General features: G+C 35.0%; 2 protein-coding genes and 1 pseudogene across 2 annotated transcripts; all 3 read left to right on the forward strand.

Moving 5' to 3' along the window:
* LOC128989201 (uncharacterized) lies at nucleotides 1-27,015 on the forward strand. The gene is made up of 16 exons (XM_054411073.1): nucleotides 1-79; nucleotides 3,133-3,310; nucleotides 4,265-4,433; nucleotides 5,919-6,010; nucleotides 11,892-12,130; nucleotides 15,346-15,531; nucleotides 16,184-16,362; nucleotides 16,825-16,936; nucleotides 17,434-17,548; nucleotides 18,393-18,532; nucleotides 19,297-19,500; nucleotides 20,472-20,627; nucleotides 23,002-23,153; nucleotides 24,957-25,137; nucleotides 25,261-25,441; nucleotides 27,000-27,015. Exons 1-16 carry the CDS (start codon nucleotides 1-3, stop codon nucleotides 27,013-27,015), a joined length of 2,379 nt encoding a protein of 792 aa, XP_054267048.1.
* On the forward strand, nucleotides 2,156-2,265 carry LOC128991198 (U4 spliceosomal RNA; annotated as a pseudogene).
* On the forward strand, nucleotides 9,862-11,564 carry LOC128989916 (alpha-1,3-mannosyl-glycoprotein 2-beta-N-acetylglucosaminyltransferase-like). The gene has a single exon (XM_054412048.1). It carries the CDS (start codon nucleotides 9,937-9,939, stop codon nucleotides 11,356-11,358), a length of 1,422 nt encoding a protein of 473 aa, XP_054268023.1. The 5' UTR covers nucleotides 9,862-9,936; the 3' UTR covers nucleotides 11,359-11,564.
* Nucleotides 27,016-27,893: the final 878 nt, after the last annotated feature.

Genomic DNA, 27,893 nt, shown 5'->3' on the forward strand with positions numbered 1-27,893 from the left:
ATGAGTAGTGAAGGTGTGTTTGCAGTCAGCATGGGTTACACCTTTACTACAATACTTATTTTAGGAATGTGGACCATTGGTAAGTGATAGATTTCACATTTATAGTACATATATCGTTTATATTTACAATATTAATAAGAAGTTTTTTTTTTATCGTTAAGATATTTGATTTTATATTATTTAACTATTATTTTGTTCATACATTTTGAGTCTTGTAGAGTATTTTAGTGCTCAATCAACTGATTGTTTCGGTGATTTCTTACAACAATTTGGGTATTTTTTTGCTACAATATGAAGCCATTTTTTTTAATAAACCTACATATTTAATTTGAATCCACCCCATTGAACTAGTTTTTACATTTTTGTAATTGAACAGTCCAAACCCTGCTATTGTTACAATCTAATGTTGATCTTTAGTTAGATTGCATCATTAATTTGATAGACAAATTACAAGTGAAATCTGGGTCCAGAAACTCAGGTTTTAAGGTGAGCTCTGTAACCACTGGGCTATGCAGAGTACAGTTATAATAACCAAGTTATGTCCAATCTCTTTGTAATAATCAAAATGAACAAATTTTTGTCTCTTACTTTTTTGTATTGTCTTGTCCAAGGCGCGTCGGTTGCGTCCGTCGCAGAGAGATGATCGATGGGCGTCAATCGCTTTAAGGCCCGATGTCCAAGAACATGTATAATTTAGTTCAACAGTTGGTTGCTGACTGTGTTAAACTGTAGTTTAGTGATTTCATTAGGAGTGTGAAGAGCGAAGTATTGAAGATTCTGTTGATCAAAGAGATAGAAGACAGGGAAGTTCTGGATCTAGTTATTAGTGAACATTGATTGTGTACGCATGGCGTTTTTACCACGATAAGTGAGGAAGGATATTTTAAAATACTTATCCAAAACCAATTTAACGCACTTTCTGTCCAGTGCACTGTAGAGTGTAGAGGTTGTGTTTTGCTTTCAATTTGTTTCTTGTTATTTTAGTCATATAAAACCTCATTTAACCAAACAGTAAATGAGCGAAAATTTAAAAACGTACGTTTTAAGGAAAAGCACTTTAAAAACTTTTTGTTCCGTTTTTTGAAACTTTTTTATTTTTTTATTTCATTGACATTTGAAGTTTCATAAAATGTCCATGGTAACGCAATGTCTTTGGTGATTTTTTATTAATAGAGCATGTTTGATGGAAAGACACAAAATTTTGTCACAACCATCACGGACATAAGACTGAATATTAAAAATAGTTAATATTATTCTTATAACTATGTTTTGCTATAAATTAATTTACTTTTATGGCCATTATACAATAAACAGCTCACTAAGCTTTTGGTATATTTGGTCTTTCTAGAAAAAAATAAAAAACTCATAAAATTGAAAAAAAACCAATTAAATCTTTTTAAGTTTGTATAACTCCGAAAAAACTTACCTGAGACCCGAAAAATCGTAATGGGTTTATAGGGGTGTGCTTCTTTTGTGTATAAAACATTGAAATATGATAATATTTTAATTTTTGAAATTTTTATGATAGAAATCTTAAACTAAAGATGGTCAGGGACAAGCAGTACGGTCGTGAATTGTCTGGAATAATCTAAATATTTCTAAACAATCCTTCAATTATATTGTTAGTTATAATAAAATTATGTGTTTCAATTGAACTAAACTGTTCAATTTAGAATGATATTTAAGTTATTGTCACGACCAAACACAGTATAATCCATAAGGCTGAATTGGTCGTGAAAATATCCGCGGTGGTCGTGAAACTTTGGTCATGACATTACGTGTTATTTGGCTCTGTTCTGGCGGTAGCTCTGCACCTCATGTTCCAGGATACAAAGTGGACTTCTAGGTTAATATGAAATGAAATGAAATGAAATGAAAAAGTGCTTTATTGCTGCTTTTATTTACATTTCCAGATACCACGCAGGGCATCTGCCAAATTAACACTTTAGGCATTGGCCGGAAGGGCCATCGGCCAGGTTGGCAACACAGCAAAGTTACAATAACACTTAAAACAACCACAACATATATATACCTAACAAATAATCAAAATAATACAATAGACACTGAGAAAATAATAATAAGCTACTTGAACAACAACAATACAGTTAAATTTACGGAATAAAAAGAATAAAACAAATAGATTACTATTTTATTTAACTTTGCGCAGTGGCAATATCGTAACCAATGAAGTTCAACTGAGGTGCGATTATTGCTAATTGAAAACTTTTTAGGTTAATATGTATCAATTGAAATATCAATAAAAATTAACACCACGTCTACTTCATCAAATGACTACGTACGGTCATGGACACACCAAAAATACAAACTTACCTTTATTAATCTTGTAACTACTTCTTTCAACATAAAACGACTGGCACAAAAAACTTGACGTACACTCAGAACTAGTATCTAAAACGAACTGACGCAATCGACGCCAGGCTTGCCACTGTCGTGCTCCAAAGTTGAAAATTTTTCCCAAATGGTCGTGACGCCAAATCGAGGGACAGACTTATTTTGTCATGGTAGTCAGTTTGCAATGACAATAAAATTATAATATGCTCCTTTTTTGTAAGTTTAATAACTATTGATAGCATAAAAATATGGATTTGTATATTTTGGCATGAATAATTAGTCTAAAAACAGCGTGAAAGTTGGAAAATGTACCCTTGGGACACGTCATGGTCGTGAATTTAGAGACTTTAAAAATACAAAAAATATACATAGAACCTATTTAAAACCAAATAAATGTGTGTGAATTGTTGCCCCCGTCCCAAAAAATATTAAAACACGTAATAATAAAGTACAAATCCAGTATCTACGAAGTAAAAGGCCAGGGACGTGAAAACGTACGTTTTTAAATTTTCACTCAAATAAGCACAAAAACCTTTTTGAAACTACCCCAAAAATATTATAGACAAAATGTCAACACTAGCAAACAGTTTCATCGGACATGAATTACACATAAAAAGCGAGCTTAGAAATTTTTGATGGGATGAGAAGTTTCCTTGTGTTGGTTGGTCTATGGTTATACTACTGTATGTGTAGAATACAATGTCAATTATACGTCTGCATCATTGTAGAAAATAGTCCTAAAGCTTTATTTATTCCGTAATAAAGAGATATATTTTTTAGATATTGACAGTTCAGAGAAGACTCAAATCCCTCAACACTTGTTGGAATGTTATCAGAGTCCTCCTCCTTTTCTTCTGCCAATGAATTTAGAAACAATGATAGAAATTATGAGGAAAATAAGTTCCGGTTATTACACCCCGACAAGTTTAAATCAACAAATATCAGATGTCCTGAACTGGTGAGTGAAAAACATCAAGATGAAAAACAATTATCAGAAATGTTTTGCGTTTAAATTTTACACAAAGAATGTGGAAAGGTCTTATTATGCAACAAAGTGGTAAATTCAATTTGTTGATTCACTAGAAGAACAGACATGTTAATTGTTTACTTGTTTGTGTGAACATGAATTTTTCACATATGTACACTGTACACCTATGATAAAATAAATGCGCTTTTCTAGACGCGGAAGAGGAGCGCGGAGCGCGGAGGGCGGAGAGCGAAAAAGCAATTAGCATGGTGGTCCGCTCTGCTTCTAGGAAAACCGTAACATTGAATTTCCATAATTATTAAAAGACGGAGTTTCTCTCTCCGCACTCTGCTTCCGCGCCTAGGAAAACTTAGTGTTGTATACAGAACTAATCTGATTGATATTATGTAACATATTTCTAAGCAATTTTAAAAGCTATAGAACTAGTTTGTAATTAAAATCATAAGGAAGCTCATCGGTAATATGTTAGATGTTTATGTTATTTTTTTAAAGAACCAGTGCCTATGCTGATATTTAGCTATGCTCTGCCAACATCTAATGAAAAAAGTTGATTTCTAATGGCCTCAGTACAGTCTCACCAAGACAAGGCGAGCGGGTGGAAGTTGAAGAGTATACTCGATGTGCTTGGCTTATCTCACCCTGACTTGGTTCGTCTGTGCTCCATCTGGAGTCGGTTTTTTAACCTCAAAGGACCCTAGACTGTACAGTGTACAAGTTCCGAGCGCATAAAAGGCTTCCATTTCGACTATGAGAGTGTACATGGTTACCTAACTTGCGATCTATGACGAGCTCTCACTCGAATTACTTGGTGAGCGCCTTGGAGAGAGCCTTGGTGAGCCCCTAGGAGAAAGAGTACTGCTAGCATAACAACCATCCAATAATATACACTATAGGTTGTGTATTAATAGTTTTTTCCAACTCCAGGTTTAGCATTGACGGATTAGAGAGGAGTCCAAATGTTGTGAATATTAAAAATGTCATTCCCTTCAGCAGAAGTGGCTTTCAAGCTCTGAAGCAGGACTTGTTGTTTGAAAGGTTGATTCCAATTCAGCGGAGAGCTTTTGAGGCATATTCACTTTCACAATCTGAGAAGGTAAAGCTTATAACTAATGAAGAATAGAGGTGTTTTAGTATTTTGAAAATTAAGTCAATAATTAGGCAATGATCTCTTCCAGTTGGAAGTTTAACAGTGAAGAAGTGTAAATTATGGTTTTGTACTGCAAAATTGATGTTGGTTACAAGATTTCAAAAGATTTTCCAAAGTTGCATACACAGTCCAAAATTTCTTTCCTGTTTACTTTGTCTTCTTCTATATGTTATACAAACTCCTGTGCCAGTTCGATCCTGCGAAAAGTATGTAGCTTTTTAATGGTTTGAAACTGGACCCGCAGCAATCCCTGATCAATGGGCTTTATATGAATGATCCTGGCAATTGAAACAAAACCTGATCTTAGTCAGTAACAAAGCTACAAATATAATTTCACACAATTTCACACTCATATTTCACTCACATTTGGGTCAAAATAGACACCTAGGCGCCGTCCCCATATTCATAAATTTATAACTGATTACTTTAAATATCCATCAATAAATTAATTCATCAAGACAGTATGGCACAAACATGCATGTAAGCACGAATACGAACACAGTGTGAGTGTAAAACGAAGTGTGGTGTTATGCGTCTTATTGTTACCGATTAAGACTTAACCCAGTTATTAAATAAGAGACATCAAAGAATCTGCTAGACTTTTTCAGGAATGAATCTATCATCTAGTTCATTATGTGCATAATTTATCTTTGCCTTAAGCTACGGACCGTAGTTTGACGATCCCATTGAGCACTAACTCAATTTCTAATCAGAAGATCCCCAGTACGGTCCTGAGAAGCTAGAAGCACAGTTTGAAACAAGGATCAGCCAATGAATACAATCAGCTGTTCTTGATCATTTAGATGTTAATAAATGGTCCTGTATAACAAACCAGCTGATCTTAGTCAGTAGTTATTTGTGCAACTAGTGAGCAAAGTGAGCAATTGACTCACTCGAGAGAAATACTTACTCACGAGCCGTAGGCAAGTGAGGAATGGTTTCTCGAGTGAGGCAATTGCACTTTGCACTCGAGTTGCACATTATATTTTTCCTACAAATACCATAAAACAATTAAATTGGTAAAGAAACGTAACGTATTTTTACACAGAAATGAACTTTTAATATGACAATGATACAACAGTACAACAGCTGACCAGCTGATTTACAGCCATTTTTTTTTTGTCCTAGGACACTAGGCTCGAGCCTGGGATTGTTTTCCACATTACTTCAGGCTATAGACCTAGGGGTTGCGGCATTACGTATTTTGTGCCCATTAGACCTTGCTGTCTACATGTTACGCGCTCAGACAATGTTAACATTGTCTCACTGATGAGCGAATTGGCCACTTTGCTTTCTCAAATCAGTGAGAGAACATGTACATTGTTTAGGTAACTGTAGGGAAAAAATTTCATCTCATCCATGTAACACTCATTCTCACTGTAAAAGACCTCTGATGTGTCGTGACAAGCTAATCTAATAACACTGTTTTAGTGCACCTTCCACCTGATGTTGTCAACTTCGGTTAACTATTGGCAGAGAGGAGACGAAGCTAAGATCTGCCCAGAGTCTCCTCAACAGTTCAGGTACGTTGAGTGTAACAGGAAACGTTGCCAATATGACAGTTGGTCTACTAACCTTATAAATATGGTACAGTAAACTCATTGATCTCTAAGGTTTGATTTAAATAATGTCTGGACAAAAAAGTGTTTTGGTGCAATGGAAGCATCTTTGTGAGAATTAACAGCTCAAAAATTGTATTTTTGAATATAAAAAACACATACTAACTTTAAAAAGGTACCGATATCTTAAATTATAATGGAGGGACATTTTTATTTTTAAGAATGAATCACAGTTATTTTATTATTAATTATTTAGACATTTAAAACTGAATTATATACATATAGATACGTTTTAAATGTACATGAATGGTAAAATATTTTTCAGTCAAATTGATAGGCTATGCTAGGTTTCATTATTTTGGAGGTGAGACCTTGTGTATTACTTTGAACAACTTAATCCTTTGCTCGTCTGGATAGCGACCAGTTTCGTCACTCGGTTTCTTAAAGGCTTGACAATGACACCTTGAGTGTCGAAACCAGTCGCTATTCAAGACGACCAAGTGTTTATGTTGGCAACAAAAAGGCATTTAACCTCTAGAATAGTATTGATATAGGTTTCTCCATACAGAAAGGGGAAAACTCTTTACATGAATCTTTCACTCCATTATTACACTGATTATTGAACTAAATATAAGGCAATTTTAAATCATTATCTTTACCTAATATGGCTGCCATGATTTAGATTTATTTAACAAATTGGTGCTGTTCAAATAAATCAAAAGCTTTATGTATAACAAATGGTCTGGTTCAAAAATATTACATTAGACAAACTTACTTGAAATCAGGGGTGCCCACAGGGGGGTTTGATGTCGCAAAATGCGACATCAGAATTTTATTTGGGGGGGATTTTATGATTTTGGGGGGGATTCAAGCCAGTGGTTGGTTAAAAGCACATAAAAGATTAATCAGATAATTTTTACGACCTCCTTAATTTATTACTGGGGTAATTATGCAATCAAAATCCCGTTTGACATTTTATCTTGATTAATAAATCATTTTATAATTGCTATAAAATATATAGATACTTATATGTGGATTTCCACTTTCTGACTCGTATCATGTTTGACAGTGAGAACAACTCCATGCCAACTGCTGTCAAAGGATTATGGTTGCTTATTAAATTGTATCTGCAATTTGAGTTTGTTTTTACCTTTCATTATGAACTCATTCTCAAATAGTCTCATTGCCTTGAGGACCTATTGATGGGTTTTTAGGTTTGTTTATTATAATATATTCTTGATTCATAAAAAAACAGTATTATGATAATGATAATCATTTTGCTATTTTTACAACATGAAAGCTTGTGATAATATTTTGGCTCTACCAAATAATTATGCCTGGGTCATTTATTCATTGGAAGAAATTGACATACAGTACTGTGACAATTTAATTAAGGTTTTTGATAGGCTATGTGTTTACGTTAACTTCAAGAACTGAAACACATGATTCTGGATTAATTAAATTGTATTTGTTATTGTCTTTTCTTGAATCTAGAAAGAGCTTCAAACAAATTTTACTAGTCTTAGAATAGATATATAATTATTTTTTTACGCAACACTACACTATTTTTACGCCACATTACATTATTTTGACGAACTTCCCACGCAAGGATTTAGTCCAGAAAACAGCTGTTTGCCGCCAGGTTATTCAAATGGGGTTTCATTGCGTACTACTGTTCTGCAATGAGTTTTACCGGACACCAATCAGCTGATTATACTTGTATTTGCGTGGCAATGAGTGGTTATAAACAAAAATATAACCTCACTTAGAGGTTCTGACTAGTGATTTTTAGTTCTTTAGTTGGTGGAAATAAATAATGATTTGTTCGGATTAAGTAGTATGGCGTAAACTATCGTACGTAACTCGTCCAAAATGTGTGTACCGGACTCGTATGGTAATCCCGTACTCGACTTCGTCTCGCACGGGAACGACCACACTCGTCCGGTAAACACTTATTTTCAGGACTAGTAACGTAATATACTATTACGAACTTCCCATGCAAGGATTTAGTCCAGAAAACAGCTGTTTGTCCTTAATCAAATGGGGTTTCATACAGTACTACTGTACTGTAATGAGTTTTGCCGGACACCAATCAGCTGATTATACTGTATTTGGGTGGCAATGAGTGGTTATAACAAAAACATAACCTCTCTTGAGGTTATGACTAGTGATTTTTAGTCCTTTAGTTGGTGGTAATGTAGGGATTTGAACGGATTTAGTAGTATGGCGTAAACTATCGTACGTCACTCGTCCAAAATGTGTTGGCCGGACTCGTATAAAAAAAAACCACTATTCGACTTCGTCTCGCACGGGATTCAGGACTAGTAACGTAATATACTATTTTACCACACTATGAGGTTTTTAACTGTTTTACATATAGGTACATTAATTGGTGGCTGAAAGTTACGTTTTGCAGGCCATGCCAGCTGTCATCGTCATTTGGGGATCGAGCAGGTTTTTACATCCCTAGGGCCGCAAAATCAGCTGCCCGTTTTAAATACACAATCAGTATCCATAGCATTGCAATATAGTTGTTTTATTGTCACCGCTGCCTAGCAACTATTTATTATTATTTTTGCTGATTCCACAAATTATTCATCCACATGACCTTAAAGTTGTAGTTGTGTTGACTATATCAGTGTGCAGTGCATTATCATTGAGGTGAATTAGTGGTAATAGGGTATAGTGTGGGGTGGTGAATAACAGCGTTCGTACCACGGACTGAAATGGTTTTGCAGTTCTCGATCGTTTTAAGTCCTCGACCTCGTATCAAACTTAAAAACTACCTCAAACCAGCAAAACCTCATTTTGGCCCTAGGCACGAAATATACTATTAAGTTTAGGCCCTGTAATATTTTTGAGACTGAATATTTTACACTTATTTAAAAAGGACCAAACTCAGAAGTGGATTAAAGGGCAATTTAGAAAATATCTCAAACTTTTTGACATAACTTCAAGTACTTTCTCCCCTACAATTTAATATGGTAAAAGAAATGTTTATGTAAAAACCCTGATCCCAAAAAAGTGGTTTTCGAAGTGATGTGTGTGTCTGTCTGTATGTGTGTATGTATGGTACAGAGCTACAGACCACGCCTGTGGTCCGAGTCCGATTTTGATGAAATTTGGCATTTTAGGTACCAATCCATGGTCTCTCCTGATGTTTTTTTTCATTTTGGATTTTTAATAGTGATATTCCATAAAACCCTATAAAATAATGGATGAATAAAATTTTCTCAGAATTGGCCCGAACGATTTTGATTAAAAATTAACATGTTATACTCTTTGACTATGACAACAATTGTATAAACCCTCTATGCCGTAAAAATGATGGTTCAAAAGTTATTGCAACTTTTGTGATTTTCCCTTTTAAAACCTATTAACTCATGGAAATCGGGAAAAAAACTACATGGCCAATTTCGATTCAAATTGTGTGCATGTTAAAAATCCAACTCATTTAAATTAAAACTAAACTAACAAATAGTTTGCTACAAGATTTTTTAAAGGAAAATTGTCCATTTAAATTGAGTTAAAAGTTTGATTCAAACGAGTCAAGTGTCGGGGGCACCCCTTCCCTCCCCGCATTATAAACATAACTATGGGTTAGCCCCCAGACCTTCCGGCATGGGACTTTGGGGGGGATTCTGCGACGTGAGCTTTGGGGGGGATGGGCACCCCTGCTTGAAATGGCAATAAAATGAACACATGTTTATAATCATTTGATACTTTAAACCCATATGTTTTAGACATCATTGTTTGTTGAATGTTTTAAAGGAAGTAAACAAACAAATTAATAAACTACCTACCTATATCAATTTCAGAGTTATTGAATTTTTCAATAGTTTGATTGGATTTCAGACACTCAAATATTTGTATCCTAATGTTTATTTTTAATGTATACTTCCAACATGTGTGTCTTCACAGTGCTGTGTGATTTTTCACTACATGAATGTAATGGTGTGTTATTCACTATGCGAAAGAATCTATTTGCCTACTTGTTTATTCTGTCCATTGTCTCGTACACTACAGTTTACTACATATGCAGTCATCGGTCTCAACAGCAATTCATTATAAACTCATACAATGAGGAAAAATTAACTGAATTGGAGCAAAAAATTGAATTTGAGCGGAAAGCTATCCATGCACTTTTAGTAAGACTTAATACATCCATGCAGATGAAAAAAAATGATAAAAGGTTGTTTAACAAGATAGGGAATGAGTCAGAAGTGATTTTGGAAGCAGATCAGCTGTATGAGAGAAGGAGGGAAGAGCTATTAAGACATCCTCCAGAAGCAATCGCAGTTTTAGTGATGGCTTGTGACCGTGTAACCGTAACTCGTTGTTTGGACCAGTTGCTCAAATACCAACCAGATTCCACTTACTTCCCAATCATTGTAAGTCAGGACTGTGACCACAAACCAACAGCAAAAGCTATAAGATCTTATGGTGATCGTCTCTACCACATACAACAACCTGACCAAAGTGACATACAAGTATCATCAGAGGAAATAATGTTTCAAGGGTATTTCAAAATAGCTCGGCACTACGGCTGGGCTCTAAATCAAATGTTCAACATCTTCAATTTTAACACCACAATTATCATTGAAGATGACTTAGACGTCTCTCCTGACATATTCGAGTATTTTCTAGGAACTCTTCCTCTACTTCACGCAGATCCTACGCTGTGGTGTGTTTCTGCGTGGAACGACAACGGAAAACTCGCCTTGGTGAATACAGCAGAGAAAGATGTTATTTACAGAACAGACTTCTTTCCTGGGCTGGGTTGGATGTTAAACAAACAAGTTTGGGCTGAGATTTCAGTCAAGTGGCCTACCAGCTTCTGGGATGATTGGCTGCGACAACCACAGCAGCGGAAAAACCGAGCTTGTCTTCGGCCTGAGCTTTCACGAACACGAACATTTGGGAAAACAGGTGTAAGCAATGGTCTTTTTTATGAGAACCACTTGAAGTTCATATACCTCAATGATCAATTTGTACCTTTCACACAGAAAAATTTGACTTTTCTTTTAAAAGGCTACTACGATAAACAATTCCTGCAAGCTGTGTATAAGAGTAGAATTGTGACGTACCGTGATCTCAAGTTGGGTTACATCTTTGATGGGCCTGTTTGTATACAATATTACACCAAGGACCAGTTCAACCGGATAGCCAAAGCTTTTGGCCTCATGGATGACTACAGAGGTGGGGTACCTCGCACAGCTTACAGAGGCATTGTGACTTTTTATTACAAGAAGCTAAGAGTGTACATTGCTCCTCATGCCAACTGGAAGGGGTACGACTTAACTTGGAGCTGACACTTGACCTACCTATTCTTAAGTACCTATGTATACAAGGCATCATGTTTTGCACTTGTCCAGAGGAAATGAAGAGCATCTTGGACTAGAATATAGTTCCTGGAAAAAGTCTTGATGCATCTACTTTGTTTTCAGTCGAGTGAGGTTTAAAGATAACAATAGAGTGTGGCAAAGCTTTACTTGCAGCTTCTGGTTTACGGACAGTTTGCACACAGTTAGTATTCAAGTTTGTATGTTTTACTTTAATAAATAGAGTATTTTTGAAGTAGGTAGTGTGTTTTACTGTTATGTGGTTATCATTTCCATTAAGCAATGTTTGAATTGCGCCATTAGAATGGGCAAGATAACCAGAGTGAAATCATTTATAAGAGCTTATATGCATGTCAATGGAGTTTGAAACCTTTTCACAGGTTCATAGGTACTCAAATAGTAGCATACAGATCATCCTCGAGAAGCATCATAAAGCATGCTAGTATAAGTATAAGTAGTGTAGTAGTATAATATTACAAAATATAAAAGTAGCTTTGTCCCAGGAACATGTCAGCTGACGGAAGTGGAGGTGCTGGAATGTACAGTGTGTGTCCTATAGAGACAGGGGTTGTACTAACACCAGCTGGCTCAGTGAATGTTGGTAGACTACTGACTGCTATGTTGGCAGCACTGACACCCCAGCAGATCCCACTATCACAGCTGTTGACAACAGAACAGCTGATCTTGTGTCGTCTGCTACCTACTGACACTATCAACAACGTCTGGGCTGCTACACTTGCAGGTAATGTGTTGATATCAAGTTGATACCACTTTTGAGTCTTAAGTTTGATGGATAAAGTTATGAATTGATTTGTGCTTATCATATGATAATTTGGTATATTATTTTTGTAGGTGTAAAGATTATTAGGAGATTCTCTGTTGAAGATAAATGTTCCAATCATGGTATACTACTACTACTGATAATATTGAATCTAATCTCTCACAATATGGAGAGATGTGTGGACATCCCATATCCGAGTTCAAGTTTTATAGCTAGTTCAAAAGTAAAAATCAAAGCTATGGGTTGCAAATAGAGTGTGCTTCATGAGCCAAATATTGAATTTACTAGTGAACCCGTGCTGCTCATCGCGCCGCAAAACAACATATCAATTTAGAAAACAAATCCATCGTGTTATATATTGATTCTAAGTCGAAAATAAAATACAGTAATGAATGAAGCCTTAGATGGAAAGTAGAGAATCCATTTTCTATCCTATTTTATTTACAAAAGTACTTCCTTGAATAACTTACTAAGTTTTTAGTTGTGAAATCAATCACCTTCAGGAAAATTACCCTGGTCAGAATTTTCCGCGATGAATATGGGTACACCATCAAAATATGTAGCACCCTACTTAAAGCAACATAAAGCCCATGACTGAAAGCTGGTTTGGGTAAGAGCAGTGCTACTCTTTTAAGTGATTGCCCTTGTGCTTTATTGATTATCATTGCAAATGATAAAGCTAACAGAAATTGGCAGCTTTTCATTATAAATGGTAAGTTTGTTTCCAACGGGCACATTTTTATCCTCAGAATCAAAATATGTCCCCTCTCACTTGTTCCAGTTAGGACTTTTACATTCTTTTAAATTGTTAACAATTTTGGCCACTTGGAGTCTTGTTCCATTAATGAGGCCCTTCTTGGTGTATTGATATTCCTCATCAATAAAACCATTGCCCCGTTTTTTAAATCAATCTGTGTCTTGGCAATCCACCGACCTCCATATTGTTTAAAAACTCTGCTGGGCATTCTAGATGGGCGTTTAAATTACCTCCAAGCAAACTATAAATGATTTCGAACACCTTGGGCTCAGCTGGCAATTTTTTCAAGACTTTGTTGTTGATCAAATCACAGTCACTGTTTTTGGAGCTATGGCTTTGTCTTTCATTTTGACCATTTTGTATACTTTTAACGACGTTTGGTTGGATGAAATCATCAGCGCATCCAACTCCAAGCATTTTTGCTGGCAAAATGGGGAATCCATCAGCTTCCTATCAGCTTTAGCCTATTTGAACTCTTTAATTTCCTGCTCGTGTACATATTGCGTCATGAAGTTTCATATATAGCTCTGCTCGAAGTTTTGACTGTTCCCTATGAATGAAACCGAGACGTTCACCTTCAATTCTGGTAAAAATTTCAACTATATATTGAAGTTTAACCTTACCTCCACAGCAGAATACTGAAGCCTAACAGATAGCCTGTGGGCCTCCGGTGTGTAGTTGCCGAGTCGATCCCTCCATAAGGGAAAAGCAAGGGATAGGCTATTGTATCAAGACCTGAACAATGTGCAGCCAAATCTTCTGGGGTCCCATTTTTAGGATAGGTACACAACAAATAATTTTAAAAAATTTGTATAGCAACAAACATGAATTAGTAGTATAGGATTTGTTTTGTTTTGATTTATAAATAAATTGTCTGGAAGATCAGCTGCTTCGTGTCAAATTAATAAATGTCAAAGATTTGTGATTTTAAATAGGTATTACAGTAGCCTACGGTTTTGTAAATCATGGTAACTTTTTCTCAACTAAATTTTACTATTCCCAGCTTTAAAATAAAGTAGTATGATCCATTATTAGTATACTTTAATATACATTGGTTACCAAACGTGATAACATTTAATATACATTAACAGTCATAATAAACACTAATTTTTTATGTAGTAGACTTTGACTATTTTCAACTAAAAACATATGTTTTTATAAATTAAAAATATCTCCCATGTTATCCTTATGGAGAAAAAACTGACTTTAAGGGCCTTTGACGCCCTTACCAACGACTTTATCAAAAATCGAATACCGTTGGGCACAACTACACGTTTTAACCTTTATTTTGAGACCTCTAACGTCAAAATTGGGCAAATAATAACGGAGGAGTTCGATTAACAAAAAACGGCTTAGCCTATTATATATATAGATAGATAGATAGATTCATGTTGAAGCCTTCCGTAATTGGTAATCAATTATAACAGGTTACGTACCTTGACGTCCACAATTCCTTAGTCGGTATTCGTTGACTATAGTTTCGACTACTGCGTAGTCATTATCAAAACGGAACGTTAAAATATTACATTCGTTGAATGTCGTCAAATCTTAATACATCGAACAGATGTATTAAGATCGTGTTATGTTTGTGTTCGATGTATTAAGATTTGACGACATTCAACGAATGTAATATTTTAACGTTCCGTTTTGATAATGACTACGCAGTAGTCGAAACTATAGTCAACGAATACCGACTAAGGAATTGTGGACGTCAAGGTACGTAACCTGTTACAAATATTGAATTCTGTTAGATGCGCAAACTTGTAAACCAAACAAAATTGAAAGAATGGCTTATAAGTTGTAGCATCTATCATGCCACACCAAAACATAGTACTAGAACCTAAAGGAGAAAATAAAATGTTTAGTGGCTAATTCAACTATGTCCAGGTTAAATTTAAAACAATATTACTAAAGTTTGACCTATTAAATGGGTTATCAACTTCAGTATCCAAAAGTCATTAGTTTATTGTACATGATTTTATATCAGAATGTTTTTTGTAGATGTAAAACCATCGGGAGCTTTGATGTTGGAAATATAACATTCAATCATGTTCTTACTTTGACTGCCAATTTCTTTCAACATTAACATGATGACAACGTAAGCAAACTCACCATTTAGTGTGGGTCAATGACAGTTAATCTCACTTAGCATTTAGTTTTTGTACTCAACAAACCACAAACTGATTCTTGAACAAAAATTCAAAAATTGAAAAAAAAGTTTATTTGGTTTTAGTTTCACTTGCTTTCATTTATCGCCCAATAATAAAGTACACTTCATGAATATTTGTGCAAAAATGGGTCATCCTGAAATACAATAACTGATCTATCAAATGATAAAGCTACAGCATGAGTCACTTATAAATCCAATACTGTTTAGTAATAATTAAGTACTTCGCTTAAACAGATATTTGTTTTGCAGGCGATTTGGCAGAAGCTGCAGTAGAGCAGAGTCCATTGTATGAAATGAATGTCAAAATTAGGATTCCGGGGCGCTGGAACAACACACAGATTCCTACCCACTTTTATTTTGACAAAGTGCCATTTGACATTATTGACAAACACCAGTGGCAAATAACTGATGCTGAAATATTAGGTGGAATAGATGGTATGATATAGTTTTATTTTTCTAAGTTCTCTAATAATGGTAACTAACCATAACAGAGTGAAAAGATTTTATTGCACTGTACATTGTAAATTTGTTTGTGCCTTTATACTCAGATATTGCTTCTCCATTTTTTTCCGACATTTCTCCCGGTATATGCCGTTTCTGTTTCCCAATGCCTTCACTTCTGCCATTTATCGGACAGACATGTATCCTCAGTCTTGCTTGAGACGCCATCTATTATAAAGACTTGTCCATTTTGTGCTCATTATTTACTCAAATTTTTCTTTTAATTGTTTTTTTTCAGGGTCTGTTGTTTCTTGTTATGACTATAGTTCAGCCGCTTAGAAAACGACCTGCGCGCTAATGCTAAACCAATGCTGGAGGAGGTCGCTTTCTAAGCGGCCGAACTATACTTAACATTTTTCTGTGTTTTTTTTTTCTTTTGATATTTTCCAGCTTAGTTTGTGAACTAATCTTGTTATTGAAGGTACATTTGAGGGCGAAACAGGATTCCAGATCATGAAATTTTAAGAAAACTATATTATTTTCTATTCATGACAGAAAATATCTGTTATAATCTCTTGAATTATTAGAATGATTTAGTATAAAACCATTAAACTGTGTCAGTCATTGATTATGCAAAATTTTCCAGGACTCCTACTAGGACGAAAGGTGCAGAAGCCAGGAATCTCCGAGACTAATACCCAGCAATTGTCACAGGTTTTGGAAATGTATTACTCTAACTCAACTGTGACTGAAGATCACGTTTGCAAGCGGAAATCTGCTTTTAACAATCTCATGGAAAGAGATAAAAACACTTTAACTGAACAGGTAGTAGTCTAGACAAGACATATCAAACAATATTTAAGGGAAGGGCGGAGTGGTTAATTTGGATATAATTATTTATAATAATTAATAATCATAAATTAAAAATAATTGATATCTTAAAATTTATCTTGTTGGGTGCTTGTATTTTTGTTTTATATAGAAATTTGATCCTCTGACAGTTCATTAGATTTTTCTCATGGACTTGGAGATAACAGCAGAACCTTTGCTGATTATGATATTTGAAAAACAGGATTTCTTGAGACCCTTGACACAATTTGATTTACTATCACAAAAAATGGCAATATTGAAATGATTATTAATATTAAATTTACAAACTGGGTACATAAAAACATTTGATTGACAAATCTGAGTCTTATCTCTCATCTTCCTGCATAAAAAGTTTGAGAGAAAAAGTATCTATTGACATTATAGCTGTGTTTGCTTAACGAATGAAATGTTTTTCAGACTATACGATTTGCTGCATTATTAAGTCTTAAAATAACAACCTACTTTACCGACAGTTCAATAATGGCTTATCGCTGCATCAACGCTGTCGGAAGATTCTTACATTATTATTGTGAGTAGAAAGAAGTGCAAACATCATTAATTATGTGCGATGCTTCTTTACTATGAATATGTTTTATGTCATCTCTGGCTAGCCTCCAGAGACAATTAAAATATAGGATGTCTACTTCTGTATCCAATAGTTAATGATGATAACACCTATAATCAGTGCTCGATTTGCTGGGGAACGTGGCGGATTGGAGTTCCGGTACCTCTCTTTTGGAAAAATAAAATTATTGGCATACATAGGTGCGTAAATAGTTACAAATCATATCAAATAGGTTACAGTTCTGGCACCTCACTTTTTACTCATCAAGCACTGCCTCTACCAAGGGAGATGTTTTATCTATGGCGAAAGTTTACTTTTGTGCATGCTGAAAATACCCACTTTTAAAGTATCACTAGCAATTAATGTTATTGCTTCTGTTTGGTTCATTATCCCTACATCGATTTGTTATTATTTTTGGTTGACTGTGCTACAGTATTGACTTGTAATCACTGATCTTTCAGCTCATTTGCTTGGGGATCGAACCTGCCCAAGGGAAGGAACAATAGTTCCAAGAATCAATTTATTCGTAATTCTCGATGCAACGTGGCCTCCTTATTCTACACTTCAATTTCTAATGTAAGTGCCGAATCTACCCATATTTAAGCTGTTTTTTGCGACTGGAACACTAGTCTTAGTCCTTACCGTACTGACTGATTTAAGTGATTTTCAGTCAAAAATATTGAGAGAAATAGATTATTGCAATTGAGTCAGGCAAAACCAAAACTCTTTGTTTTAAGAAACTAAAATTGCTTCCCCTAATCTATACTTATAAAAGGCAAAGCCCTCACTGACTTACTGACTCACTCACTCATCACTAATTCTCCCACTCCCCATTTACCCAGGATGCTGAAATTCGGTATACCGATTCTTTGGGCATTACATAGGAAAACTAAGTAGTTTTTATTATGATCGGGCATTTGGGCTCCGCCCCAGTGGCTCTGGAGTTTCCCATGTTAACCTTATGATTTTTCATATTTAAAAGGAATTAATGAATCTTAACAGCTGTTTCAATTAAACAAGTTGGTTCTGTTCTATGATGTTCAATAGCATGAAAGTTACAAGGATTACTAACAGGGTGCAGCAGTATTATTTTTTTTAATTTATGACAACAGCTAATTAGCAACCAAAAGGTGAGTGAGCGCAGCAAACGAACTTCAACCTGGAGGCGAGTTAGCGTAACGAACGAGCTAACCTGAAGGCAAGTGAGCGCAGCGAACGAGCTCCAACCTAAAAGTGAGTGAGCGTAGCGAACGAACTTCAACCAGGACGTGATTGAGCCATGCAAACGAGCTCATCTTGAAAATTAAGAAGTTAAACGGGGCAAAGCCCGCGGGTACAGCTAGTTTTAGTATAAGACCCTAATTTCTAAGCAATTAAACTGAAATAAAATAAGGTAAAAGTTTAATGTTATATATTACAGGTTGCTGATACAAAACTTTGACATTAGCTATTATGGAGGAAGAATCACCGTAATAAATGGAGACTCTGCACTAGTTAGAGTCAATTCAACATCAAATCCCTCAACGTTATACCAAAATATGTACTTGGGGAGTCAAAATGGTACTGTAAGTGTTGAAAAGCCAAATAGAACCTATTCAATTCATAAATGCTTTATCCACAAATATATGGAGTGTGCTAAATATTAATGTGATGTTATTAATAAAAGCAAAGATTACATAAAAGTATAAGATCTGGTTTATCATTCTGTGCCATTTTACTTTTGTCCAATTTTATTATTTGCAATGTATTATGAAGGTTGTTTTTTTTTTAAGTAAGAGCCGTTTTACATATATATATATCTGTAGTTCTTGTGTAGGCCTACACCACTACAGGACTCATTGCCACTTACTGGCATCAATTGTGAACAGAATTGCAGAATTTTCAGCTCTTTAGCTTACGTATACGCTTCGCTGTATCTTTTTAAAATGTTTTAATTTGTTGAATCTCGCGGCGTTTAGGAAATGAGGTCAGTGACAGGTTTTTGACCATAAGAAACATATCTGATGCTGACATTCATCTCCAGATGAAGTTTATGACTAATGCAATGATAGAGGAGAAATGCAGAAATGGTCTACGAAGTCTAAAATATGGGGGTGAAAATGTTCATTTCAGAAGGGATTGTGTTTTTTGTGGGTACCCAGACTTCTCACAGAAGACCAAAAACAAAAACGGGTTTCACAGTAATCTTACACTCTATAACCATTTCTGCACTTTACCCTCACTCATTGCATTAGGGTAATAACCTTCAGTCATCTGGCGATGAATGTCGCCATTTTAAAATATTGTTAACTTGCGTTTTATCAAAGTAACTTTTCATCTTACAGACCCTAAGGAACTCAGATTGCACAACTCATTCACTGCTTTGAAAGATGTTTTGGAAGTTGAAAACGAAAGAGAAAAAACATCTCCTTATCCAAGGAGCTCCAAGCAGAATGTTGTGGTGGTTTGTGGATACTCCTCTACAATCCGAGACAAGGATATGTACTATGCTGAGGATATTTTAACATTAGTAAAATCTCGAAATCCAGGTAGGAAATTCATAGATAAGTTTAATCATACAGCTGTCAAAATATTATCATGAACATTTTATCTAAAGCCACAGAGGGAATTCCAGTGAAAATGTGCTGTAAACTTCTTGTGGTAATTAAAATTTCTGTTTTCAATACTGAAAGGCTATTGAGGACATTTTACTATCATTTGGCGAACTGTTTTAAAGTTTATGTTGATACCGTGTACTGTACCTCTTGTTGAAAAGTGGCTATGCTATAGATGAACAAAATACCTTTGTAGTTGTTATTTTAACGTTACTTTAACCTTTATTTTTTTAGAAACAATGTTTTTGTCTTGAAAGTATTTATTTTCATGTTTATAGTTTATACAAAACTTTCCACCCTCCCATTATTACTATTATTAGATTTGTTTATCTATTTGGTAATTCATGAAGACTGAATGTAAAGATTGTATGTAAAGCAGCTTGTTTAATTCATTAAGTTATTACAAATATTTATTAATTGAAAATTGTATAAATCGTCATCATAAATCAGTGAGCATTAACATTGTACTAATGACTAACTGATAGTTCTTTAAGCCTTTGAAATTTTACTCAAAAATCTTTTTTGCACTTTTGATGCTAAAAAATAGTTATTTGTGCAACTAGTGAGCAAAGTGAGCAATTGCCTCACTCGAGAGAAATCCTTACTCACGAGCCGCGAGGAATGGTTTCTCGAGTGAGGCGATTGCTCTTTGCACTCGAGTTGCACATTATATTTTTCCTACAGATACCATAAAACAAATAAATTGGTAAAGAAACGTGCCTTCACGTTGCAAATCTGGAGTGAGACAAAGTAATTAGAGTGAGATAATGTTAACATTGTCTCACTGATGAGCCAAATTGGCCACTTTGCTTTCTCAAATCAGTGAAAGAACATGTACATTGTTAGGTAACTGTAGGAAGAGAAATATTTTGTAGTTTGTAATAAGTTATTAATACATGTTTCAGAAGTGCAGTTTGTTTACGTAGCAAGCACAGTTAATGCAGGTAGATTTCAACAGTTTCTGAAAATTGGTGGAGTAAGCAGCTCAGATGAAGTTATCTCCTCTGAAGATTCCGCAATGGGAAATATTGTCAACCGTATAAAGTCAGCTGTAAGATCAGGTATTACATAGAAACACTTACGTACAATTGTTGGAAGAACTTTTGAAAATCAAAACGTGATTTATCATCGGTATTAAATACTGCCCAAAGAATATCAGTCAGGCTCTAAACTCTTTTCTGGTTTGAATAGCAGGCGATCGTTTTTATTGGGTACCTCCATGGAAAGCACAGAAAACCAATTTGTAAGTAATGTCGCTCACCACAACCAAACTTTTAAAGGCTACTATACCCTTAAGGCCCTTCACAAAGTCAAAGTATATAAAAAATCAATATAACCAACTGGTTTTAGGAAATACTGAATTTAGCACACCAGTTGGGACTAAAAACTAAGTTTTACTCCTGTTTTAATTTCATACTTTATGAACAAGCTATACTCAGCTGTCAGCTGCATCTTTATTCTTATTTTCTGAAACTCCAAGTTTTGATTCAAAATTCAAATACAACAGTCTAGTCCAAGCAAACTAAACAAACTTACATAGGGATCGTTAAAAAAATTGCAAGAAAACGTTTTATGGTTTTATTTTGTAGAGTTGGGTTTGCAGAAAGACATACTAAAAGTTGCCAAAAATCGGTGCACGAGAAAACCACTAAAATCAAAATTTAAAATGGCGGCTTTTTCCAACATTGGACAAATTAAAAAAAAACATATTTCACATGCATTTGTTATGCACATTTTTTTAGATATTGACTTGGGACCACCGCCTGTATTTATTGGGTGGTTAGTACTTCATTTTTATAGGAAACATGTTTTTGGCCGCCATCTTGGATCCGCCATATTGGACATAGATATTTTTTTCAATATAATGATAGTGTTGTGACACATCATTATCAACTACATTTTTACACTGATTTCAATGCCGAAATCCGTTTTTAAATATCTTTATTCATTTAGAAGATATATTCAAACAAAAACTCTTCACCATACATTTCTTATGGACGTTTCGTAGTTTGATAATTGTTTTAAAATTATTTTTCTTATATCTCCAGTTCTTATTGACGCTTGTAGTTCGTTCTAGGCTTAAAATATTCAGTAATGTAAGGGCTTTCATTTGAGCTCTTGATCATTAAAATCAGACGAGTTAAAGACCAGCTACGAACCTCAGAACAATATTAAATTTAACTTCTTAGAAATATATTTTTATTAAAAGATTTATAACTCGGGTTGTTAACACGTCACCAAGTTCTTTCTGGTCTCAAATTACTCAGTGAATGTTTAGCTTTGATTTTATTAATCACTAAACAAAATCTGACAATTTTAAAATGAGTCATGGTTCTTAATTTAACATTAAAATGTATTTATTTTGAAATTTGTCTTTAGTTGAGGACATATATCCCCAACCCTAATAACTCCCGGAAAGTAATCCATAGCTTAAATAAAAGTCAATAATTTGGCGAATTATTTAAGACTATAAAGAGTTTTGGGAGTTATTTAGAATTGGGGATATACGTCTTAAACTAAAGACAAATTTCAATATAAATACATTTTAATGTTAAATTATGGTCCATGACTCATTTTAAAATTGTCAGATTTTGTTTAATGATCAATAAAATCAAAGCCAAACATTTACTGAGTAATTTGAGACCAAAAATAACTTTGTGTCGTATTAACAACCCGAGTTATAAACCTTTTAATAAAAATATATTTCTAAAAAGTTAAATTTAATATTGTTCTGAGGTTTGTAGCTGGTCTTTAACTTGTCTGATTTTAATGATCAAGAGCTCAAATGAAAGCCCTTACACTACTGAATATTTTAAGCCTAGAAAGAACTACAAGCGTAAATAAGAACTGGAGATATAAGAAAAATAATTTTAAAACAATTATCAAACTACGAAACGTCCATAAGAAATGTATGGTGGAGAGTTTTCGTTTGAATATATCTTCTAAATGAATAAAGATATTTAAAAACGGATTTCGGCATCGAAATCAGCGTAAAAATTTAGTTGATAATGATGTGTCACAACACTATCATTATATTGAAAAAAAATATCTATGTCCAATATGGCGGATCTAAGATGGCGGCCAAAAACATGTTCCCTATAAAAATGAAGTACTAACCACCCAATAAATACAGGCGGTGGTCCCAAGTCAATATCTAAAAAAATGTGCATAACAAATGCATGTGAAATATGTTTTTTTAATTTGCCCAATGTTGGAAAAAGCCGCCATTTTAAATTTTGATTTTAGTGGTTTTCTTGTGCACCGATTTTTGGCAACTTTTAGTATGTCATTTTGCAAACCCAACTCTACAAAATAAAACCATAAAACGTTTTCTTGAAATTTTTTTAAGGTCATATCCTATATTTCTCCGACTAGTCAGTTTGGACACATCTGCAAAGAAATAATCTAGTTGGGTAATTATACTTTTCGTTTCAGATAGATCCCTAAAGCCAGCATATTGTACAAACAAACTCCTACATCAGTGGCCTGAAGTCTGGTACAACGAATACATCACTCCAAGACAAACACATGTATTTTGGATTCATCCTGATTACTTTTATAGATCTCTGGACATTGTGAAGATTAATGTAAGTTTAATTCAATATAAATCTGGTTTTATATTTTTGTCTTTGTAGCAAGAGATTACTTCAGGATTACAAACAAGAGTAAATATATCAGGTTAATAAACGGATTTATGAAAAGAAAAGGTGAAATCTACGTAATTATTATAATATAGGGTATAGATGATCAGGAAATCTAAAAACTGGACACAGCTGTCATTGATCAGGCCTTAGTGATGGTCTCGGTAAGGCTCGTCAGTCGTCACACACTGTGTCCGGTCCGGTTAATTCTGATCCGGTGTTTTTCGCCGGATCCGGCAAATTTCCACACACTGCATCAGGCGTTCCAGTTCCGGCAACTAGCCTATGAGAGGACAGCAGTAGGCTACTGTGAGTTGAAGAAGTGTTTAACCAACAACAAATTAGTTAATTTTAACAAAATTTCCCTAAAGAAATTAGTGACAGTGACAGTGTAGAAGAGATCTTCATAGTTGCAGCAGCTCTTGCTTCGGAAGAAGAAAGCGTCGGCGACAGAAGAGGTTGTGGGTGCACAGTATAAACGCAAGTAGAATAAATGAGGGAGAATTTCATACCTTGTTCCCACGCTTGATTGACAACAAAAAGTTTTTTCAGTACTTCCGGATGAGTTTCAAGAAATTTATGGAAATTTATTTTAACTTCATTCTCTTTCAGTGCCTACTGTCACTGTCACGTGGTGAATAGAAGTTGTCTGCACATGCGCGAGCTCTCCAGCGCCGAAAGCCTATCGCTTCTCATCCAAAATAATTTTACCGGACCGCACCTGACCGGATGCAGTATGGGGACTTCCATTTGAATTAAATGGTTTTCGAATGGTTTCCAAATTTACCTGATCCAGCATGCCTGATCCGATTTTACCAGACCGGCAGTGTGTGACAAAAGCCTAAGAAGAATCAGATGAATTTTGTATAAAAATTAGATCTTTCTTCGTACAGTATTTGCATTCAAAAACTCCAAGCTGTGTCCTGATCTTAGACAGAGCTATAGCAATTACCCTATGTTTTGCTTGATTCATCTTAAACAATGATTTTAGGTCTATGTGAAAGATTCAATGTAAAAGTGGCCACCAATTCCACTTAAAAGTTCAAAAGAATTTGCTTCAATTTCACTCTGTATAAAGGTCCAATTCACAGTCTGAGTTTACAAGCTTTTAGCTGACTTTTTTTACATGCAAGTCGTAAACCACCCAAATGTACTCACCGCACCTACTCATAGCTGCTGTTGAAAAAGCTCTGGAAAAAATTGAATCTGCCAGTGAGTTTACACGTAACTCACTGGATTATTAGTACACTAGACTATCCAACTATAACTATCCAAGTGTACTCACAGCCAGAGATGGATTTACCACTAAGCTTATGACCACAAGCAAAATGGGACCGTACGTAGTGTCTTGCACAAAACTATTTTTTTGGGAATTAAAGTTTTGTAAAATTAATGTTTTGTGCCTTTGAAAATGATGAGTTCACGATTTGACCGCCATTTCGGAAAGTTTCACCTAAAGGTCAGGACCCGCTTGGGTCAATTTGTCCTTGAGCCCAAAGTATCTAAATCCAGTGATGTTCACATAGCGGCTAGTGCACAAGCGACAAGCAGGATTAGTCTTGATGATGTTGGAGGCATTGGTTACCAGCGGGAGTTGTATGTCATACTTACAGCTTATAAATTCCCTGTGCAATAGAGCTTTAAGAATAGGTCAAAAGTATTTTGTAACCATTATAGTTTATTATAGGCAAATAATAGACAATTTATGCTAAATACCTTATCCTTATATCCCTACCTTATGCTTTGCAGTTCAAGACCTACAATTCAGGAGAGTTGAGAGTGTGTATGTCGCGGGGAGCGCAGAAAGGAGACTGCAAGAATGTCGTGTCAGATTCAGAAGTGACCCATGCTGTGTTGAGGCCGTGTGGTGCTTCTTGTGAACCTCTCTACTTTACTGTCAACGTGCTGAAGACTCACAACACGTGTACAGGTACGTGAAATATCTTGGCTACAAACATTGACCATGATACGAAAGTTGTTACCAGTTTTATTTATTAATTTATTTGTCCATGGAAGAGATTTTAAGATGCTTATAATAAATATTTTGTTTCAGAGAGTGAGTGCCGATTCCTTAGCCAAGTGAAGTTCAGCATTATAGTGCAGGATCTCCACTGTATCAAGCTTAACGCTGACATCCACTCTATGGCTCATGTCCATTTCTCATTGTATACTGTTGGCCGATCTCTGATGTTTGTTTTGTCTACTTTGATTGTATATTTCAAACATTCTTTACTGTAAATACAGTATGACATTGTTTTTTTTTTATTAAAGGAATGTATTTTTATAATTGTGTAGAATGTAGATCTATTGACCTGGTTTTGTTTTAAATTGTACATCTTTATTTACATTCTGAGTATCAGTATCTGAATTTAGCCCATTGATACACAAGTGATTAGCAGTTTTGCATTTTCTTATCATTACAATGATAATCTATCAATATATCTATATTTTTAATATCTATATATTTAATACGCTAGGCATATTTTTGTCATAATTGTTTTGGAGCGGTGGTGCTACCGATCACCATGTCCAAGGTGTCGTTAGAAAGGTCTTAGCAGCATGTAGTTTTGCCATCAAACAAAAAACTTTAGAATTCCATCAGGGCTCGCCCAGTGGCCTTCAAAGTTCCCATGTTATTCTTAGGGAGAACACGTTTGTTTAAATTTGAACAGATGAATCCTTTGAAATTTGAATATAATATTTCTTGAGCAGTCATTGAATAAACCGATTTGCAAACTATGGTAACATAGGAAAGTCATACAACACCTCCAAGAAGAAGAAATAAAAATAATGTTTTTTTTTTTAATTTATAATTGTTATTATGGACAACCTAATGCGGCTAAGAGTAAGGCTATTTGTAGAAAACACTAAAAAACAAGATCAGCTTTTGAAAAATGATAAGATGTTTACAAGAAATGTTGATTATATCGATCTGTTTGTAGATCTTGAGTATTTCCATAATCTTTGAGTCGAATCTTTTAAAGTCATAAGAAATTATGACTGTTATTCGTTTTAAAATAACGCCTGTAATACTTAGCAATTGCTCGAATTCGAGCAACAGCGACACTAGTGATTATCAAAATACAGGAGTGATATTAAGTCATAAGTTAAATAACTTTGACCTGGACACTGTATTTGGCCAATTAAAAATCATACTGCAAGACTCAGATCAGAAACAGAGCAGGGTGGGAGTATAAGGGACCATAAGAAATATGGGGATTTTTGACTCATGAAAGAGATTGTAAGAAGCTTTCAGTTCTTTTCTTTTCGAAAAAGAGGTTGGCGGCCTCTTTTAACCTTGCATTTGCCTGTCCACATAGACTAACCGCCCGTGCGTGGAACGTTTGCAGCAAAGCAAGGAGTGAGCCGGTACAGTACAAAGGTGAACTGTACTGATAATTTTAGTGGCAGTGACCAGGATCCAAACCCACGACATCGCTGCCTTGGGCCCGAAGTCCGCGACACTACCGACTGAGCCACGGACTCACTCACTTAGGAAGACTTAACTTTCAGAGACCTGGACATTTATTTATCCCTTTTTTTATCAGCTTTTCCTGTAATATTATTACAAAACAAATACCGTGTAATTTCCTTTACGCCACACTACACTGTTTTAACAAACTTTTAAAACAGTGTAGTATTTAGTGCAGAAAACAGCTGGCTACCCTGAGCTTAATTAAATGGGTTTTCATTCCGTACCCCTTTACTGTAATGAGTTTTACCGGACACCCTATAGCTTATTATATTTGGCAATTAATGAGTGGTTATAAACAATAACATAACCTCTCGTAGAGGTTATGAATACTGATCGTTAATCCTTTAGTCTTAGTCGGTGGGAATATAAGGATTTGTAGAGATTATTTATTGTTAATTTAGCTTAGAGTAGTATGGCGTAAAATATCGTACGTCACTCGCCCAAAATGAGTTTCCCAGACTCATATGATAATCCCGCACTTGACATCATCGTGCACGGGAACGACCACACACCTATTTTCAGGACTAGTACCGTAATATACAATTAAAAACAAAATACCAATTTTAGGTGCAACTGTTATTCTAAGCCTGATGTTTACAGTCACCAGCTGATTGAGATGCTATGCTGTGGGAGAAAGTTGGTATTTATGTTTGGTACAATTTGGAAAAAATTAAATTGGATCGGTTACTACTTGAAGTGTGGTTTGTACCCTAATGTAGAAGAAATTTTTCTTAGTTTCAAAATTTATTGAAAAAGACAACATTTTTAAGACAAATAAAACTAAATGTTTTTTTATGAAGGAGAATGAACCCCATTTGTTTGTACACAGAGTAGATGGTCTATACGAACTTGATATAAATGCCATTCACAAAAAACATTCTGTACAAGTTGCTACTATTTCTGAAAGGACTATGCACACAAGCCCTGGCCAAGACGGGAATTTAACCCTTACTCTTAGCTGGAGAGAGAATACCTTATGAGACAGCTTGACCATAGATCTTATTGTTTCCTACGCAAAAAGTTTAAGTTTAGTTGTTCAAAACTAGACATTTAGCATTGACAGCTTATAGGTTGCAGCACAATGAAAAGCTTATAGCCGTCTATGTTCAGTTACCACTAAGTCAGTTGTAAGTAGAATTTTGATAATGCTGATCCAACCTGCTGAACCAGCCTTTGAGCTCAGAGGGGTGAGAGAGGTTGGCAGTTTTACA

The sequence above is a fragment of the Macrosteles quadrilineatus genome, unplaced genomic scaffold (genome assembly GCF_028750875.1).
Source record: "Macrosteles quadrilineatus isolate MER2022 unplaced genomic scaffold, UCM_ALF_1.0 Scaffold_3__2_contigs__length_128488019, whole genome shotgun sequence".
Taxonomy (NCBI): domain Eukaryota; kingdom Metazoa; phylum Arthropoda; class Insecta; order Hemiptera; family Cicadellidae; genus Macrosteles; species Macrosteles quadrilineatus.